We start from the raw sequence: 18,643 nt of genomic DNA, 5'->3' as shown, positions 1-18,643 counted from the left end.
ACTGTTATGCAAGTAAATGGAAAAGATTTGTTTGTTACTGCCATAATAATCAAGTCCAACCATTGCATGCATCTCCAAAAGATGTAGTAGGATATTTACTACATTTACAAAAATCAAATCTAGCTTTCTCTTCCATAAAAATACATCTCGCAGCCATATCTGCTTACCTGCAGATTACTCATTCAACTTCCCTATTTAGAATACCTGTCATTAAAGCGTTTATGGAGGGCCTAAAGAGAATTATACCACCAAGGACACCACCTGTTCCTTCATGGAACCTCAACATTGTCTTAACAAGGCTCATGGGTCCACCTTTCGAACCCATGCATTCTTGTGAAATGCAATACTTAACGTGGAAAGTTGCATTTCTCATTGCCATCACATCTCTAAGAAGAGTAAGTGAAATACAGGCGTTTACCATACAAGAACCATTTATTCAAATACACAAAAATAAGGTCGTTCTAAGAACAAATCCAAAATTATCACCAAAGGTTATCTCACCGTTCCACTTAAACCAAACAGTGGAATTACCAGTGTTCTTCCCACAGCCAGATTCAATAGCTGAAAGAGCACTACATACATTAGACATCAAGAGAGCGCTAATGTATTACATTGACAGGACAAAACAAATTAGGAAGACAAAACAACTATTTATTGCCTTCCAAAAACCTCATACAGGAAATCCAATTTCAAAACAAGGTATCGCCAGATGGATAGTAAAGTGCATCCAAACCTGCTATCTTAAAGCAAAGAGAGAACTTCCTATTACACCAAAGGCACACTCAACCAGAAAGAAAGGTGCTACTATGGCCTTTCTAGGAAATATTCCAATGACCGAAATATGTAAGGCAGCAACATGGTCTACGCCTCATACATTTACTAAACACTACTGTGTAGATGTGTTATCTGCACAACAGGCCACAGTAGGTCAAGCCGTACTAAGAACTTTATTTCAAACTACTTCCACTCCTACAGGCTGAACCACCGCTTTTGGGGAGATAACTGCTTACTAGTCTATGCACAGCATGTGTATCTGCAGCTACACATGCCACCGAACGGAAAATGTCACTTACCCAGTGTACATCTGTTCGTGGCATTAGTCGCTGCAGATTCACATGCGCCCACCCTCCTCCCCGGGAGCCTGTAGCCGTTTAGAAGTAGATCTTGAACATTTGTACATTTGTAAATATATTACATTAAACCTTCATTTTGTACATACGTATTTATTCCATTGCATGGGCACTATTATTAGCATACACAACTCAAACCTCACCCTCTGCGGGGAAAACAATCTAAGATGGAGTCGACGCCCATGCGCAATGGAACCGAAGTGGGAGGAGTCCCTCGGTCTCGTGACTCGAAAAGACTTCTTCGAAGAAAAACAACTTGTAACACTCCGACCCAACACCAGACGGCGGACTATGCACAGCATGTGAATCTGCAGCGACTAATGCCACGAACAGATGTACACTGGGTAAGTGACATTTTCCTAACTTTACGCGTAATTGTTTTAGAAAGAAGTATGAATTATCTGGCAAGCTTTCTAAAAATCACACAACCATATTCCTGCCCCATTTGAAGAACATTGTGTTTTTGGTGAACCGACAAGCGAAGTCCCTTAATGTTTCTTTATCACAGGAAGTTCCAAAACGGTGAGCACAATACTGAAAATGGCATTTCCAAAAGAAAATGAACACTTTTTTTTTTTTTTTTTATGTATGCTCCCAAGGGATTTGAATTGTATTCGAGTCATCAATTGCCCATCCACTGCAGGCCAACTTACATCACTTTGAAGCTCTAAAGGCCCAGGCTGTTTGAATGTAAAAGGAAACCGTTTGTAATAAGCCTGCGGAGTGCCATCTACTCAAGTGTTCTGGACCCCTGTCAGTCTTAAATGCTCTGACACAATCAAATGGCTTTGGGAATTTGTCTGAGTTTGTGGAACCTGTGGAAGTAGGAGTGGAAAGGATATGAATAGCTGGAATAATTCCAATAGCTATACTTGTGATCTCCAAAAGGGTGTCATCAGAACAAATTCTGCCACATTGTCTGATACAGTTGATGACCTGAAGAATGTTAACCAGTAGAGCAAACATATCATGGAACTCGTGTGCCAGTCGTGCAGAAAAGTCTCCGTAGCAAGTGTCTGGATCTGTTGCCTACTGTAAAACTGGTCTAGTGTACAATCCAGAGAGGAAGATAGCATCTGTCTTGCACAGACCTCAATTCTGCATTACCCACTGATACATCTGAGGGTCTAGTCTCCAGTTACTGGAGTCCGAAAAGAATCTGTAGTTACTGTCAACCACAAGTTTGGTCTCTGCCGGCATGAAGCAGCAGTTGGTCCTTCTTACAGCATTTTTCTGCAATGGACCTTGCCAGGATTGCAGATTAATCCTCCAAAGAATTATTCTGCCCCTCATCAGGGCATTGCTATATAATCTAACACACCTTGGTCCTGCAGCACAAGTAGGTGGTTAGTTTTGGCAAGGAAGTCATGTTTTATTATTCTCCCTTTTAAGTTTCAATAATATTGAGTTTTTTTGCTGTTACAGAACCTTTTGGCTTTATTGAAAGGAGGACTTTGAGGTGAGAGAAGTATGACCTCTGTCAGCGCGTCGGTCCTTAATAAGTAAACTTACAAGGGGATGCGTACAGGTCCATGAATCTTTTTATTCGTTTAAGGTGTTCTTGCCATAGTTTCACTACAGAATCAAATCAATAATCAGCACACAATAATCTATAACCATTAGTCAAATCAATAATCAATGGAGTCAGTAATTGGTACCTAGAAAGAAAAGGAATAAAAATGCAATTTAGTCATTATCATATCTACCTATCCACGGTATGGGTCAACAAGCAGAATCCGTCTTCGTCATCAGTCGATCAGCAACACATCGGGATCTCAGTTAGAGTATGAGCCCAATGACAGAATCTCGAATCTCTTCTTCTCACAAACACCGCCTAACGAATCAGAATAAGTCTGAAGTCTTTTTCCTCTGTCACGATGTTATATCAAAGTTCCCCAACCTAACCCCCAATTTCCAGTTGGTCAATTAATTGTACGTTATTACTCTGCCCAATGATGTCCATATACTAAATCTATGAATTTTAATATTCCACAGTTCACCTCTCGTTAATTGGTTCGTCTTACGATGTTCTCATCATCCGGCTCGTCGGGTATCAATTTTGTTGCTTCTTCGTCTCCAGTCAGTGTCTTCATTGTTCGGGTCCTGGGAAAGAACCTCTAGCACACATTACACATGTATTGATACTTTTTGAGGACACTGTCTCCTGTTAGTTGGTTCTCATGGAAAGCTTCTGTTAAGCATTTTATTTAAACAGTGAGCATTTCACAGTTAGTTCATTCTGTCAGCATTTTATATTTTACACTAAGAAATACAGCTTCTGCATGAGGCCTGGCAAAACCTAGGCCAAGACACTCGCTAAGATAAGCCCTACAATTAATAAGCAAGAACATAATTCATAACCCTTAATATGACACATTACTACATTAATGTAATACATTTTCAATTTTTCATATGAATTAATTATAATTTAGTAAATTTCGTGAACACTGGTGGCCATTCTTTGAGGTCACATTTTCAAACGTGCACATTATTTTTCTACGTTATTCATTTTTCTACACAAGTCCTTTTTCAAAATACGTAAATATTCATCTGCTTTAGCACCTTGCTTGGGAGTTCAACCTTTTTGTCTTTGCTTTTGTGGTTCCAAAAGGATGCATGACATATTAGTCAAATTATTTATGCAATACCTTAGTGGGTTCAGTGCTGTATGGACCCCTTTTTCAAATTCAAATGGCTCTTGTACGTCAGAGGTGGTAATGTGGGAGAGTTTTTCCCTTAGCATAAACGTGACCACAAGTTCCTAAGGCTATTTTGGGCCATCTGGGTCAGTTATGTGGCAAGCAAAAGGAGTAAAAGTACCCCCTATGCCTGGGTTCAGCAAGGAAAGTCGGTGAAGTTTGAAAATATGATAATACATTACCTCCCCAATGGTTAGAGTGGGTCTCCTGTCTGAATTCAGTTTGATCTGTGGATCCCAAGGGCAGATATATGTACGAATGCCTGATGAAGGGGGGGGACTCAGGTTGGAGAATACAGGTTTTAGCTGTTGACAAAGCAAGGTTTTACATCCTACAACCGCTATTCAGCTATGCACAGTGCAGTGGTGTGATTGCTGATGAGCATCTAGGGCAGATAGATGTGATGCGAGGCCATATTGCTTCATAGTTGAAGTTTGAATGTACAACTAAAATACCAGCAAATGGTGACCCCACTCTTGCAACATAGTGGTCTGAGGAACATTTCCTCTGGCTTGCACATGGGCTACCAATGGGCCGCAGGTGGCAGAGCCAAGAGCCCTGCTGCAGGGAGAACAGCTGACACAAGGCTACTTAAAAGGAGTAAATACATTAACAGCAAACAAGTGGGCTCCCATCAATGAAAAGAATACCTCATGTTACAACAAACCATTGAATCAAACCATAACTAAGCAAATTTAGATTACCATGAAGATTTTAAACAAAGCGGATAATAAACATACTTTACTCCAGCCAGTAGGAACAATGAAAGAACAGTAAAAGAGGCTATGATAATTGCACTATTTGGAGTTAGTGATGTGGCGCTGCTTATTGGACATTTGGATCACATTTTGTTTGTTTTCCGATGAAGCTATTGATTTTGTCGTTGACAGTTAAGTGTTTGGTGGACACTGCTGAGAAAAGCAGAATACTTGTCTCAATTCTTTCCATAGAAATGGTGGGAGGTGGTTGATTTGACATCTATAAAATATTCTGAGCCAAAGTATTTTCGAAAAGGACACCCTCAGCGTTTTCTGCATAGATGAAGGGTAATGGAATAGGGGAATAAAGTGGAAGTTAGTGTGTGCTGGATGGTTGTATGGTTTGTGTGCAGGTTAAACGGATGATGATAAAATGAGATTTGTGACAGGACTGTGGACTCCTTAACATGTTTACTTTACATTTTCGTTTTAGATTTACCTTGTGGGCTATTCTCTTTGTTTTGGGACGCCTGCTTACTTTGATTCTCTCAGTTCTTACTGTGGGCTTTGGCCTCGCTAGAGCAGATAACCAGGTTTTGGATCTCAGCCTTGGAAACTTCAATGTGTTGGCCGTCAGGTACTTTTTTAATTTTTTTTTAAATACTTCAAGTCCTATTGAATATGTTTCTCATTGCTTAAATGAAGCCTTTTGGTGAGGGGCTCTTTTCATAGTGTGCCAACATAAGCATCCTGTAAGAAAGTAAAATACAATTTCCTTTAATGCTAAATCCTGATTCACAGTATTACAATTTGCTGAATTTTCTGACTCACCTGAGGATACAAAATGTCTTTGAGAATGGTAGAATTATTGGAGTTGTTGGTAGGAAGTAGAATGTCACAAACCCCCACAGCGAAACATCAGTTTTGTATGGTCATTCCCAATTAATAAACACAATTAAATCTAATCTGTACAAAACAGAGAACAAATGTGTTTAAAGATGGCAAAGGTTAAGAAACACACACGTTTCAGTTAGACATATTAGGCATTGCACAGATTTCCATGGGTACCTCTGGGGTTGTTAATGAATTTCCTACTATGCATAAATACATGCAAATTGTGCCCTCAGGTCTGGGGTTCATAGCATATTTTGGTGAAGGAGGCCTTTGATTGTTGGGTACTTTATGTGCTTTAAATTGTGCATATTGGATTGATTGGTTTGATGCAAAGGTTTTGCGTTCATACCCAAACTTTAGGGGCTGCCAAACGGCTGATTTGTTTCTGAAAACATTAGCTGCATATAATACATATTTTTAATCTTATGCTAGCTTTCGATTGCAGCAGTAATGATAGCTCTAACAAAGTGTTGATCTTGTGTAACAGAATCAGTGTATTGGCATCCATATGCATAACCCAAGCATTCATGATGTGGAAGTTCATCAATTTCCAGCTGCGGAGGTGGAGGGAGCACACTTCTCCTCAGGCACAAGCTATGAAGAAGAAACCGGTCACAGGCAAAAGCAAGCCCTACAGGAAAGAAAAAGGTTTGTATTTTGTAGTCTTCCAGATTATGATATACCTTAAACTGATACTGTTTTCTTTAACCTTTAAACCCTTTAGCCTTGTGGCTTCCAGACTGCATGAATTTATTTAAAACATTTTTTATTTTTTTATTTTTTTTTATTTTTTTTACCCCCCCCCCCCCCTTTTATGCTACTAGCTATACTTGTGGGAATATTGAACTATTACTTATTTTACAGAGAGAAAGGTTCACAATTCAAAGACTAAAATGTTGAGAATATTTTTTAAATAGTATTAACCTTCATAAATGTTACTGTTTAATTGAGTGAATATGACCCCTCAAACTGTGTATATTCCCTTTTTCTAACCTACTACTTAAATGCGTAGGTACTAGCCCTATGACAGAAAAAATATGACTGTGCCAAGTACTTTGTTTTTTCCAAACAATTCTGTAAGAACTGAAGACAAAGTAACAGGCTGGATGATCAGCTGTGAACTTGATGCATGTTACTGGTCACAGTACTAGCATTAACAATTTAATGTTATGCTAGACAGTTCTTTATTTGGCTGTGTAGATTCTCCCTTGAACAGAAGATAAATCTCTAACAACTATACACCCTGCAGACAATAGTTTTATGGTTTCAATTTCTGTTCGCTCGTTTGCTGTCCTGTTTCCTCTAAAAGGCTGCTAGATTTCAAAATGTGGCTGGGGAATGAGTTTTAACATTTCAGAGTTATCTTGATAGGCTTGAAATTGAAACGCTGTTGTGTTGTTAAATCATATTTCCAAACCGTTTCAGATTCTTGGGTGAACACCACTGGAGCACCCCACCTCCCCAAAACTAAAATAATAAAAATGTAGACGATTAAACACTTGCAATCCCTAAAAAAGGTGCACAGCTTGTGCCACAATAATTGAAACCTGTGCTCTGATTCCAGTAGCAATTTCTCTATCTATTGTGACCTCTTTGTGAGATAAAGATTGGCATCCTTTAGGGCCCTACCCATCATGGACTATCCTGGGAGATATTGCCAAAGCCCGCAGAATGCTACCAGTCAGTCAGGATTTATAGATGGCGGCTAATCCCCTGCGAGGGTATCCAGGCACTGAGCACAAAGCTGCTAAGTTTTTCAGTTAAACAGCCAGGTCTTGAGTCCTTTCCTGAATTCCAGAAGATAGGATGAGGTCCAAAGGTGAAGGAGGTGGTCGTTCCAGAATTTTGCAGTGGGGTAGGAGAAGCTGCATCTTCCACTGTTGCTTTGGCAGATGCAGAGGGTGTGTTCGAGGGAGAGGGAAGCAAAGCACAGGTGTTTAAAGGGTTGATGGAAGTTCCAGGGGTGGTCGATGTTTGCTAGTCTTTGATAGTTAAGGGGCCTTGTACGTGTGGATCAACATCTTGAATTGATATCTTTACTAAATGGGGAGGCAGTGTAGTTTTTTGAGGTGGGGTGGTGTTGGGTCCATTTGGGGAGATCAAGGATGAGTCTGGCTCCTGAATTCTGTATGGTCTGTCATTGATCTGGTTTTTCATGGTGAGCTTGCTGTCATGGATGATGCCAAGGTTGCGTGCGTAGCATGTCCGAGTGGGTGCTGGTCCTAGTTCAGAAGGCCACCAGGAGTCGTTCCACTGGGAGGTGTTCATGAAGATCAACACTTCCATTTTGTCTGTGAGCTTTAGGCAGATTTCCATTCAGTCAGCGATGCCTGTAGTGCACCTGCGGAAGTTGGCCCTTGTGGTAGAGGGGTCTTCCGATAGTGCGAGGATGAGCTGGTTGTCATCTGCATAGGATATGGTGTTCATTCCGTGGGTTCTTTCTGACGATGTTGGCCATGTGGTTGGGGGGGTGGGGGAGGAGAGAGTTTGAGAGTCGGCTGGGGGTTTATGTAGATGTTGATTTATTACGTTTTTAGGTTCCGAGGTGAAAGGTGGTAAGAGGATTCTCTGGGTTCTTCTGCTGAGGAAGGATGAAATCAATTTGAGGGTGTCTCCTTGGATTCCGACGTGATGAAGTCTCTAAGTGTGTGGTGGGCTACTTTGTTAAATCTGCTGAGAGTTTGAGAACGATCAAGGCTGTCATTTCTCTCTGGTCAAGAAGGGTTCTGATGTCTATGGAAGTGATCAGGATGGTTTCAGTTTTGAGATTGGTGCGGAATCTTGAGTGAGTTGGGTCCAGAAGATTGTTGATCTGTAGGTGTTCTGTGAATTGCCAGTTGATGGCCTTTTCGAGGACTTTGGCAGGAAAGGGGAGCAGTGAGATGGAACAGTAGTTCTTGAGTTCACTGGGGTCGGCATAGAGTTTCTTGAGAAGCAAAGAACTCTCTGCTGATCATCTTGCTCCCGAGGATGAGAATATGGTGGGGAGAGAGGTCTGTGGGTGCTCCTCACCGGACAGAGTTCATGATGGCGGTGATGTTTTTTGGGGTGAGCTGGTCCCAGGCAGGAACTAAAAGTGGTTTGACCTGCCTTCCATGATAAACAAGTTAAAAGCTTAAGTGATTAGAATACTTAAAAAGCAGGTGATGGGAAAATGCGTTTGGCTGTAATGGTTAATTCCCTGACCATTTTAAGGAGGCGATGATAAGAATAGACATGGTTTTACCGTTATTAACAATGATGTTGGACAGTTTAATTAAATACACTGCTTCGTTAACGTTTAATCCAGTCTTTGATAATGCCTCGGAGAGCTAGAAAATAAATAAGAATGTGCTCAGACCCCTAGTGCTTTGCTTTGTTTCCACTTGCAGTTGAACAGTTTAGAGACAGTGTTGCCTTGTAGTGCTGTTAAAAAATGAATGCCCATTTTTAATTTCCTTTTCTCTGCAATACCAAATGTATGTCTTTGGAATAGGTCATGTGGAGGTCTGCCATAAACTTGAATCTTTTCCTTTTTATAAAAGAGAACATGGGGAATGGCTGAGAACACAGTCCATATTAGTCAGTTTTTGTTTTTGCTGCACTGTTTCTTAAATGTGTTTTCTCTTGATGCTATGGTATGCTACTTCAGTGCTTCCTATACTTCTTAGAACCATGGCCCAATTTGTAGAACGACAAATGTTTGTGATCCACCTACCTTTAATGGACCTGCGACGGGGGTGATGTTGGAATGTAACTAAAGCATTGTGTGGTATTGCATTGTTATTTACAGATCACACATCAGTGACAATGCAGTACCACAGATCATATTGTTCACTTTGGCAAATCTGTGATGGAGACGCTAGACCCAAAGCATGAAACCTAGGAAGAAGCTCTTGGCCATGTCTCCATATCTCTCAGGTGGGCTGTTACTTGCAGCCTGCAGGAGGGCGTTGCAGTCTTTGTGGTTGAAGACATGGGTGATATTAGTGGCGTTGCACCTGGCTTTGAGGGGGCACATTGTGTGCCCGTTGAACTGAGAACAATTTGGACAGCTCTTGTGGTTTAAGGATGTTCAGGATCAGATTCTCTTTTTCAGGTACACCCTCACTCTTAGGTTGTTGTTCCTTGCTCGACCTTTGTAATCTTCCAGTCTGGCCCGTTTCTTTCTCTTTGGTCCGTTGCTTCTCTACCTTGTTTCTCAGGCTCTTGGCCCTGCCCCTGAGGGCCTCCATGGAGTCCTCTGCCTCTTTCACTTTGTTTTTGTGGTGACTGAGTCAATTTTAGGGACTCCCTCCACCTTCAATGGGTTCCCTTCTTTGTCTTTAGTCCCCTCCTTTGCTGGTTCTTTCTTAGCTCTGGAGTTAACCCAGCAGCCTCTCAGTTTTCCACCCTCAGTCACTGGTGTGTCACGACTCACCGGATGGGGTCCCCAGGGGCTGACTGACTGCCTCTGTTCTGTCCACTGGATTTCAGTAGTTCCAGGTGCCTCAAAAAGTGTTTTCGGAGGTAGGACCTCCCCACCCCGTGTAGCTGGCGCTCCCCCACTCCAGTATCCGTTTGATCAATGGTGGCAGGCTGCTGCTTGATTCTGCAGCACCACACCACTACTTTTCTGGGGTCTCCCGGCCAGCTATCATACATCCCTTTCCTGACTGCCAGGTCATTGTTCTTCCGGCCCCCCTCTCAGGTCTGCTGGGAACCAGCCTCTTGGCATGTCTCCAGCCGACAGTATGGGCCTCCATATGTGCGGTCTTGCGTGGGTCCCCAGGAAATCCATTTTCCTCCCACCACCTAGTGAGTCCCAGGAGTGAGGGTGCTTTAACCCCTCTCCAACTCTGTCCCTACTGGCCTCTTGCTATCCCCTGCCACTAGCCTTGTCTGGGTTTGCGCCGGTCTTAGGATGGTCCAGCTTGCAATGCGAGTTCACAGCTTTCCTCGCGTCCTAGGTGGTGCTCTGTATGATGGAATGCCATTGCTCCCGACCTTGGATTGAGGCAACTGTCTCCCATCACCTTTTTTGTCCCAGTTCACTCCTGTTTTTGTGTGGTAGATTGAATTTTCAGTCAGATTAGGACGGATTTCAAGGACTAGGTCCCGGAGCCAGTTTAGCAAGTGGCCATTACGCTCTGCAGAGGGCCACACCCTTCACACATGGGCAAACTTAAAACTTGCCAGCTATGTATATTCTGTAGAGAAATTCATGCCCTGGTATGACCTCACTCCGAGTTAGAGCTGGAGTCTTATTCACATTGAGTATTTGGGTGATATTCTGGTTCTGTAAAATAAGTGGAAGAAAAGACTAATGGGAGTTTCGCCATCACTCTCAATCCATTGCTGGGAGATTGTGCATCATTGAGAACAATATAGATGCCAGGTCAGAGAGACTTGTCTGTTTTATCCCAACCATGACCTTCAGGTGAGTGTTCCTTCAAACTTAAAATATTTCAGTGCAATAGGGTGTGAGTGTAGTACAAGCAGTAGCAGGTGATGTAAAGCTTCTCTCGTCTTTCTGTTGCAACAAACCACCCCTGAGAGACTAGTATGCAAATATGTTTCTCTCAGGCTTTGGCACAGAGTCCTACCACCATCTTCCCGACTCTTGGTGGGCTAGAGAACGTTCTATATTTAGTGGGAGAGGTGGCCTTCCTGTCATTCAGAGATACAATACTTGGAGGTTGAATATATACATATTATGTTCGATGGCATGTGTAGCTGCAGTTACACATGCTATGCATATCCATTCGGACATCTAGTGTTGGGCTCGGAGTGTTACAAGTTGTTTTTCTTCGAAGAAGTCTTTTCGGAGTCACGGGATCGAGTGACTACTCCTCTCGGTTCCATTGCGCATGGGCATCAACTCCATTATGAGATTTTCTTTCCGCCGTCTGGTTAGGACGTGTTTCCTCTTGCTCCGATACTTCAATTCTGAAGACCTTAGAAAGGTTCTTTTTCGTCAGTATTGTTTCAATCACGTTCTCCATCTAGCATCGAACCGGTAGTACCATCGGAAACTTACTGTTCGGTGGCATGTGTAGCTGCAGATACACATGCTGTGCATAGTCCGCCGTCTGGTGTTGGGTCGGAGTGTTACAAGTTGTTTTTCTTCGAAGAAGTCTTTTCGAGTCACGAGACCGAGGGACTCCTCCCACTTCGGTTCCATTGCGCATGGGCGTCGACTCCATCTTAGATTGTTTTTTTTTCTGCCATCGGGTTCGGACGTGTTCCTTTTCGCTCCGTGTCTCGGGTCGGAAAGTTAGTCAGAATCAACGGAAAATTTGTCGGTATTGTTTCGTTCGGTATCGGGATAGTTAGGGCAAATCGACACCGAGCCTTAAAGAGCTCCGGTAACCCTTCGGGGTATTTTCGATCCCCCGTCGGGGCCTGGTCGGCCCGACCGCGTGCAACATCGAGACTGATGGAATGGACCCCGTTCCGATTCTGTCCTAAATGCCACAGTAAATATCCTTATACAGACCAACATTTGGTCTGTAACTTGTGCCTGTCCCCCGAGCACAAGGAAGAGTCGTGTGATGCCTGTCGCGCGTTTCGGTCGAGAAAAACGCTCAGGGACCGAAGAGCCAGGAGGTTGCAGATGGCTTCCACGCCGACAGGACAACAAGGGTTCGAGGAGGAGGAGGAAGAAGAAGAAACTTTCTCCATCCGCGAATCGGATTCCGAAGAATTCGACGTCGACGAGCAACCAACCGTGAGTAAAACGTCGAAAGAAAGATAACACGAAAAAACAGACAAAGCCCAGGGGACGCCACTGCCAACAGGCCATGGCATAACCCATAAATTAGGTGACCGTCCATCGGCACCGAAAAAGGGCGAGCTGGTGCCGAAGTCGTCCGACTCAGGTCGAGACACAGGCACGCAACACTCTCGGGACCGAGAGAGTGGTGCAGAAAAGGCTCGACACAGAGACAGCGGCACCGAAGCTACTCGACACAGAGACAGCGGCACCGAAGCTGCTCGGCACAGAGATAGCGGCACCGAAGATGGTCGGCACCGAGAGGCCAAGACACCGAAAAAGAGAAAGATCTCGTCAGAGCCGAAAACAACTAAAGACACTGTTTCGGTGCCAAAACACCCGGCAACCGAACCAAAAACCAGTTCCTACTCAGAGGAACAATCACTGTCCTCCCAACTAAAAAGACACAGATTTGAGGAGGAATTACAAACTACAGAGGTAGATCACACGCAAAAGCGGATCTTTATCCAAAGGGGTACAGGGAAAATCAGCACTCTTCCCCCAATCAGAAGGACAAGGAAACTTGACTTCCAGCAACAAGACAAGCCACCACAAGCAAAGGTGGTAAAGAGGGTAACTCCACCACCCTCTCCACCACAGTCAACTCATGTATCACTGGCACAGACTCCACCACAATCACCAGCTCATACCACCATGAGCCAGGATGATCAGGCAGCATGGGACCTCTATGATGCTCCAGTATCGGACAATAGTCCAGAGTCGTACCCAACTAAACCCTCACCACCTGAGGACAGTACAGCATATGCACAGGTGGTAGCTAGGGCAGCCAAATTTCATAATATATCTCTACATTCGGAGCCTATTGAGGATGACTTCCTCTTTAACACCCTGTCCTCTACCCACAGCCATTATCAAAGCCTTCCCATGCTCCCGGGAATGCTAAGGCACGCTAAACAGATTTTCAAGGAGCCTTTTAAAAGCAGAGCAATAACTCCAAGGGTGGAGAAAAAATACAAGGCACCGCCCACAGACCCTGCTTTTATTACATCACAACTGACACCAGATTCAGTAGTCGTAGGAGCAGCTCGTAACAGAGCCAACTCGCAGACATCAGGCGACGCACCACCTCCGGACAAGGAGAGCCGCAAGTTTGATGCAGCTGGGAAAAGGGTTGCAGCACAAGCTGCAAATCAGTGGCGCATCGCCAACTCGCAAGCACTCCTAGCGCGATACGACAGGGCCCATTGGGACGAGATGCAGCATCTCATCGAGCACCTCCCCAAAGAATTCCAGAAACGAGCGAAACAAGTGGTTGAAGAGGGGCAAAATATCTCCAACAACCAAATACGTTCTTCTATGGATGCAGCAGATACAGCTGCAAGAACAATAAATACTGCTGTGACAATAAGGAGGCACGCATGGCTGCGCACATCTGGCTTCAAACCTGAGATACAACGGGCAGTGCTCAATATGCCGTTCAATGAACAGCAATTGTTTGGCCCAGAAGTGGACACTGCAATTGAAAAATTAAAGAAGGACACTGACACAGCCAAAGCCATGGGCGCACTCTATTCCCCGCAGGGCAGAAGCACATTTGGCACATTTCGCAAAACAACTTTCAGAGGAGGGTTTCGAGGTCAAGCCACAGAAGCCAGCACCTCATAAACAAGACCACCTACCTACCAGGGACAATATCAAAGGGGTGGCTTTCGAAGCCAATACAGAGGGGGCCAATTCCCAAGAAACCGGGGAAAGTTTCAGGGTCCCAAAACCCCTCAAAATAAACAGTGACTCACAGGTCACACAACCCCTTCACACAACACCAGTGGGGGGGAGACTAAGCCAGTTCCACAAATCATGGGAGGAAATAACAACAGACACTTGGGTCTTAGCAATTATCCAACATGGTTATTGCATAGAATTTCTCCAACTCCCTCCAAACGTCCCACCGAAAACACACAATATGTCAAAACAGCATATAGACCTTCTAGGACTAGAAGTTCAAGCATTACTGCAAAAAGACGCAACAGAATTAGTACCAAAAACACAAAAGAACACAGGAGTTTACTCACTGTACTTTCTAATACCGAAAAAGGACAAAAGTCTGAGACCAATATTAGATCTCAGAACACTAAACACCTACATCAAATCAGACCACTTTCACATGGTCACGTTACAAGACGTAATACCACTACTGAAACAGCAAGACTACATGACAACGTTAGATCTAAAAGACGCGTATTTCCATATACCGATACATCCCTCGCACAGGAAATACCTAAGGTTCGTATTCAAAGGAATACATTACCAATTCAAAGTGTTGCCATTCGGAATAACAACAGCACCAAGAGTCTTTACAAAATGTCTAGCAGTAGTAGCTGCACATATCAGGAGGCAGCAGATACACGTGTTCCCGTACCTAGACGATTGGTTAATCAAAACCAACTCGGTAACGAAGTGTTCACACCACACAGATTATGTTATACAAACCCTTTACAAACTGGGTTTCTCCATCAACTATGCAAAGTCACACCTTTTGCCGTGTCAAACACAGCAATACTTAGGAGCGACAATCAACACAACTAAAGGGATAGCCACTCCAAGTCCACAAAGGGTTCAAAATGTTTACAAGGTGATTCAAGCTATGTATCCAACACAAAAGATACACGCAAAGATGGTATTAAAACTCCTAGGCATGATGTCCTCATGCATAGCCATTGTCCCAAACGCAAGATTGCACATGCGGCCCTTACAACAGTGCCTAGCATCACAATGGTCACATGCACAGGGTCAGCTTCTAGATCTGGTGTTGATAGACTGCCAAACATACATCTCGCTTCTATGGTGGAACAGTACAAATTTAAACAAAGGGCGGCCTTTCCAAGACCCAGTGCCACAATACGTGATAACAGATGCTTCCATGACAGGGTGGGGAGCACACCTCAATCAACACAGCATCCAAGGACAATGGGACGTACATCAAAGAAAGTTTCATATAAATCACCTAGAATTGTTAGCAGTATTTCTAGCGTTGAAAGCATTCCAACCAATGATAACCCACAAATACATTCTTGTCAAAACAGACAACATGACGACAATGTATTATTTAAACAAACAGGGGGGAACACACTCGACACAGTTGTGTCTCCTAACACAAAAAATATGGCATTGGGCAATTCACAACCACATTCGCCTAATAGCACAGTTTATTCCAGGGATCCAGAACCAGCTAGCAGACGATCTCTCTCGGGATCACCAACAGGTCCACGAATGGGAAATTTACCCCCAAATCCTGAACACTTACTTCCAAATTTGGGGAACACCTCAAATAGATCTATTTGCAACAAAAGAAAACGCAAAATGCCAAAACTTCGCATCCAGGTACCCACACCGGCAATCTCAAGGCAATGCTCTATGGATGAATTGGTCAGGGATATTTGCGTACGCTTTTCCCCCTCTCCCTCTCCTTCCATATCTAGTAAACAGATTGAGTCAAAACAAACTCAAACTCATATTAATAGCACCAACATGGGCAAGACAACCTTGGTATACCACACTACTAGACCTGTCAGTAGTACCTCATGTCAAACTACCCAACAGGCCAGATCTGTTAACACAACACAAACAACAGATCAGGCATCCAAACCCAATTTGGCTCCTGAAATCCTAGAATTTGGACACTTAAACCTCACACAAGAGTGTATGGAGGTCATAAAACAAGCTAGAAGACCATCCACTAGACACTGTTATGCAAGTAAATGGAAAAGATTTGTTTGTTACTGCCATAATAAGTCCAACCATTGCATGCATCTCCAAAAGATGTAGTAGGATATTTACTACATTTACAAAAATCAAATCTAGCTTTCTCTTCCATAAAAATACATCTCGCAGCAATATCTGCTTACCTGCAGATTACTCATTCAACTTCCCTATTTAGAATACCTGTCATTAAAGTGTTTATGGAGGGCCTAAAGAGAATTATACCACCAAGGACCCCACCTGTTCCTTCATGGAACCTCAACATTGTCTTAACAAGGCTCATGGGTCCACCTTTCGAACCCATGCATTCTTGTGAAATGCAATACTTAACGTGGAAAGTTGCATTTCTCATTGCCATCACATCTCTAAGAAGAGTAAGTGAAATACAGGCGTTTACCATACAAGAACCATTTATTCAAATACACAAAAATAAGGTCGTTCTAAGAACAAATCCAAAATTCTTACCAAAGGTTATCTCACCGTTCCACTTAAACCAAACAGTGGAATTACCAGTGTTCTTCCCACAGCCAGATTCAATAGCTGAAAGAGCACTACATACATTAGACATCAAGAGAGCGCTAATGTATTACATTGACAGGACAAAACAAATTAGGAAGACAAAACAACTATTTATTGCCTTCCAAAAACCTCATACAGGAAATCCAATTTCAAAACAAGGTATCGCCAGATGGATAGTAAAGTGCATCCAAACCTGCTATGTTAAAGCAAAGCGAGAACTGCCTATTACACCAAAGGCACACTCAACCAGAAAGAAAGGTGCTACTATGGCCTTTCTAGGAAATATTCCAATGACCGAAATATGTAAGGCAGCAACATGGTCTACGCCTCATACATTTACTAAACACTACTGTGTAGATGTGTTATCTGCACAACAGGCCACAGTAGGTCAAGCCGTACTAAGAACTTTATTTCAAACTACTTCCACTCCTACAGGCTGAACCACCGCTTTTGGGGAGATAACTGCTTACTAGTCTATGCACAGCATGTGTATCTGCAGCTACACATGCCACCGAACGGAAAATGTCACTTACCCAGTGTACATCTGTTCGTGGCATTAGTCGCTGCAGATTCACATGCGCCCACCCTCCTCCCCGGGAGCCTGTAGCCGTTTAGAAGTAGATGTTGAACATTTGTAAATTTGTAAATATATTACATTAAACCTTAATTTTGTACATACGTATTTATTCCATTGCATGGGCACTATTATTAGCATACACAACTCCTACCTCACCCTCTGCGGGGAAAACAATCTAAGATGGAGTCGACGCCCATGCGCAATGGAACCGAAGTGGGAGGAGTCCCTCGGTCTCGTGACTCGAAAAGACTTCTTCGAAGAAAAACAACTTGTAACACTCCGACCCAACACCAGACGGCGGACTATGCACAGCATGTGAGTCTGCAGCGACTAATGCCACGAACAGATGTACACTGGTAAGTGACATTTTCCTTTTTCGCCCTTCGGGGTGCATGCGCCCAAATCGGGCCTACCGCGTGGAAAGCCTGATGGATCGAACTCCATTCCGATTCTGCCCTTGGTGCCCCGTAAAGTATCCCCATACAGACCAGCACTTGGTTTGTAACTTGTGCCTTTCTCTCGACCATCGGGAGGAAAACTGTGAGACCTGTAGATCGTTTTGTTAAAAAAAAGTATTTCGGAGACTCGAAAGGGTGTCGAAAAGCAGTGAACATCTTGACGACAGTAAAGAAGAGCAGGCGCAGACAGCAGTCTCCATCCGAGACACACTGAACAGGAATCCGAGGACGAAAGACCCATTACAGCTGGCCAGCATGTGAGTACGTCTTCCCCCTACACCCCTGCACAAAAAAACATTCTAAGGCCTTGGGTACACCACTGCCGTAAGGCCATGGTTCGGCCCGAAAAAAGACTGTCGGCAAAGCCACTCCTCTGTCGACTTCGGAGTTGAGTAAATCTTTCAAAGGCTCCATATCGGACTCCAGTTAAAAAAAAAAAAAAAATCTTCTGAGTCGAAAATTTGTCAGTCAGCTTCGCAGCCGAGACCTTCCACAACATTTCCGGTACCGAAAAAACAACAAACTTCAGAACCGAAAAAATCCTCATATACAGAGGAACAAGGACTTAAAAAAAAAATTGAGAGAAACCCATAAAACCTCTGAGGACATTGAGCCCATTTTACAAATTATGGATGAGAGACAATCCTGGATACACATCTATAAAGACACAGGAAGGGTTGTTACTGCACCTCCTTTAAAAACAAAAAGAATCTGGCTTTCCAAGAGGAACTGGACACTGTACAGCCACCAGCAAAGGTGCAAAAACAAAAGGAGGAGCCAATACCTCTTCATACTTCTCCTCATTCTCCACAATTATCTGTCTCGCCTCACACCACCCCTCCACCAACGCCTTCTCCAACACACTCATTTTATTCACAAGGAGATATGGCAGACCCATGGGATCTTTATGACCCTGATCCCATCCCAGATAATGACCCAGATACTTACCCATCAAAACCATCTCCACCAGAAGATACCACTGCATACAACCAGGTCATATCCAGGGCTGCAGCTTACCATAGGGTGACAATGCATTCAGAGCCATTGGAAGAAGATTTTTTTTATTTAATACACTATCTTCAACACATTCCAAGTACCAGTGTCTCCCAATGTTACCAGGCATGGTAAAACACGCAGACCAAATTTTTAGCGAGCCTGTAAAATCTAGGATTATTACACCTACAATAAAAAAAATTATATAAGCCTGCACCCTCT

The 18,643-nt window shown here is 43.4% G+C and overlaps 1 protein-coding gene across 1 annotated transcript in view; it reads left to right on the top strand.

The window, feature by feature from the left end:
• TRAM1 (translocation associated membrane protein 1) overlaps positions 1–18,643 on the top strand; it is a 179,955-nt gene that overhangs the window by 108,627 nt on the left and 52,685 nt on the right. Inside the window, exons 9-10 of the mRNA XM_069220323.1 lie at positions 5,021–5,164; positions 5,909–6,069. Coding sequence (XP_069076424.1) covers positions 5,021–5,164; positions 5,909–6,069 — 305 coding nt within the window. The remainder of the gene's footprint in view (positions 1–5,020; positions 5,165–5,908; positions 6,070–18,643) is intronic.

Source organism: Pleurodeles waltl, chromosome 2_2, assembly GCF_031143425.1.
Source record: "Pleurodeles waltl isolate 20211129_DDA chromosome 2_2, aPleWal1.hap1.20221129, whole genome shotgun sequence".
NCBI classification, from domain to species: Eukaryota; Metazoa; Chordata; class Amphibia; order Caudata; family Salamandridae; genus Pleurodeles; species Pleurodeles waltl.
This window is presented reverse-complemented; position numbering and strand designations above follow the sequence as displayed.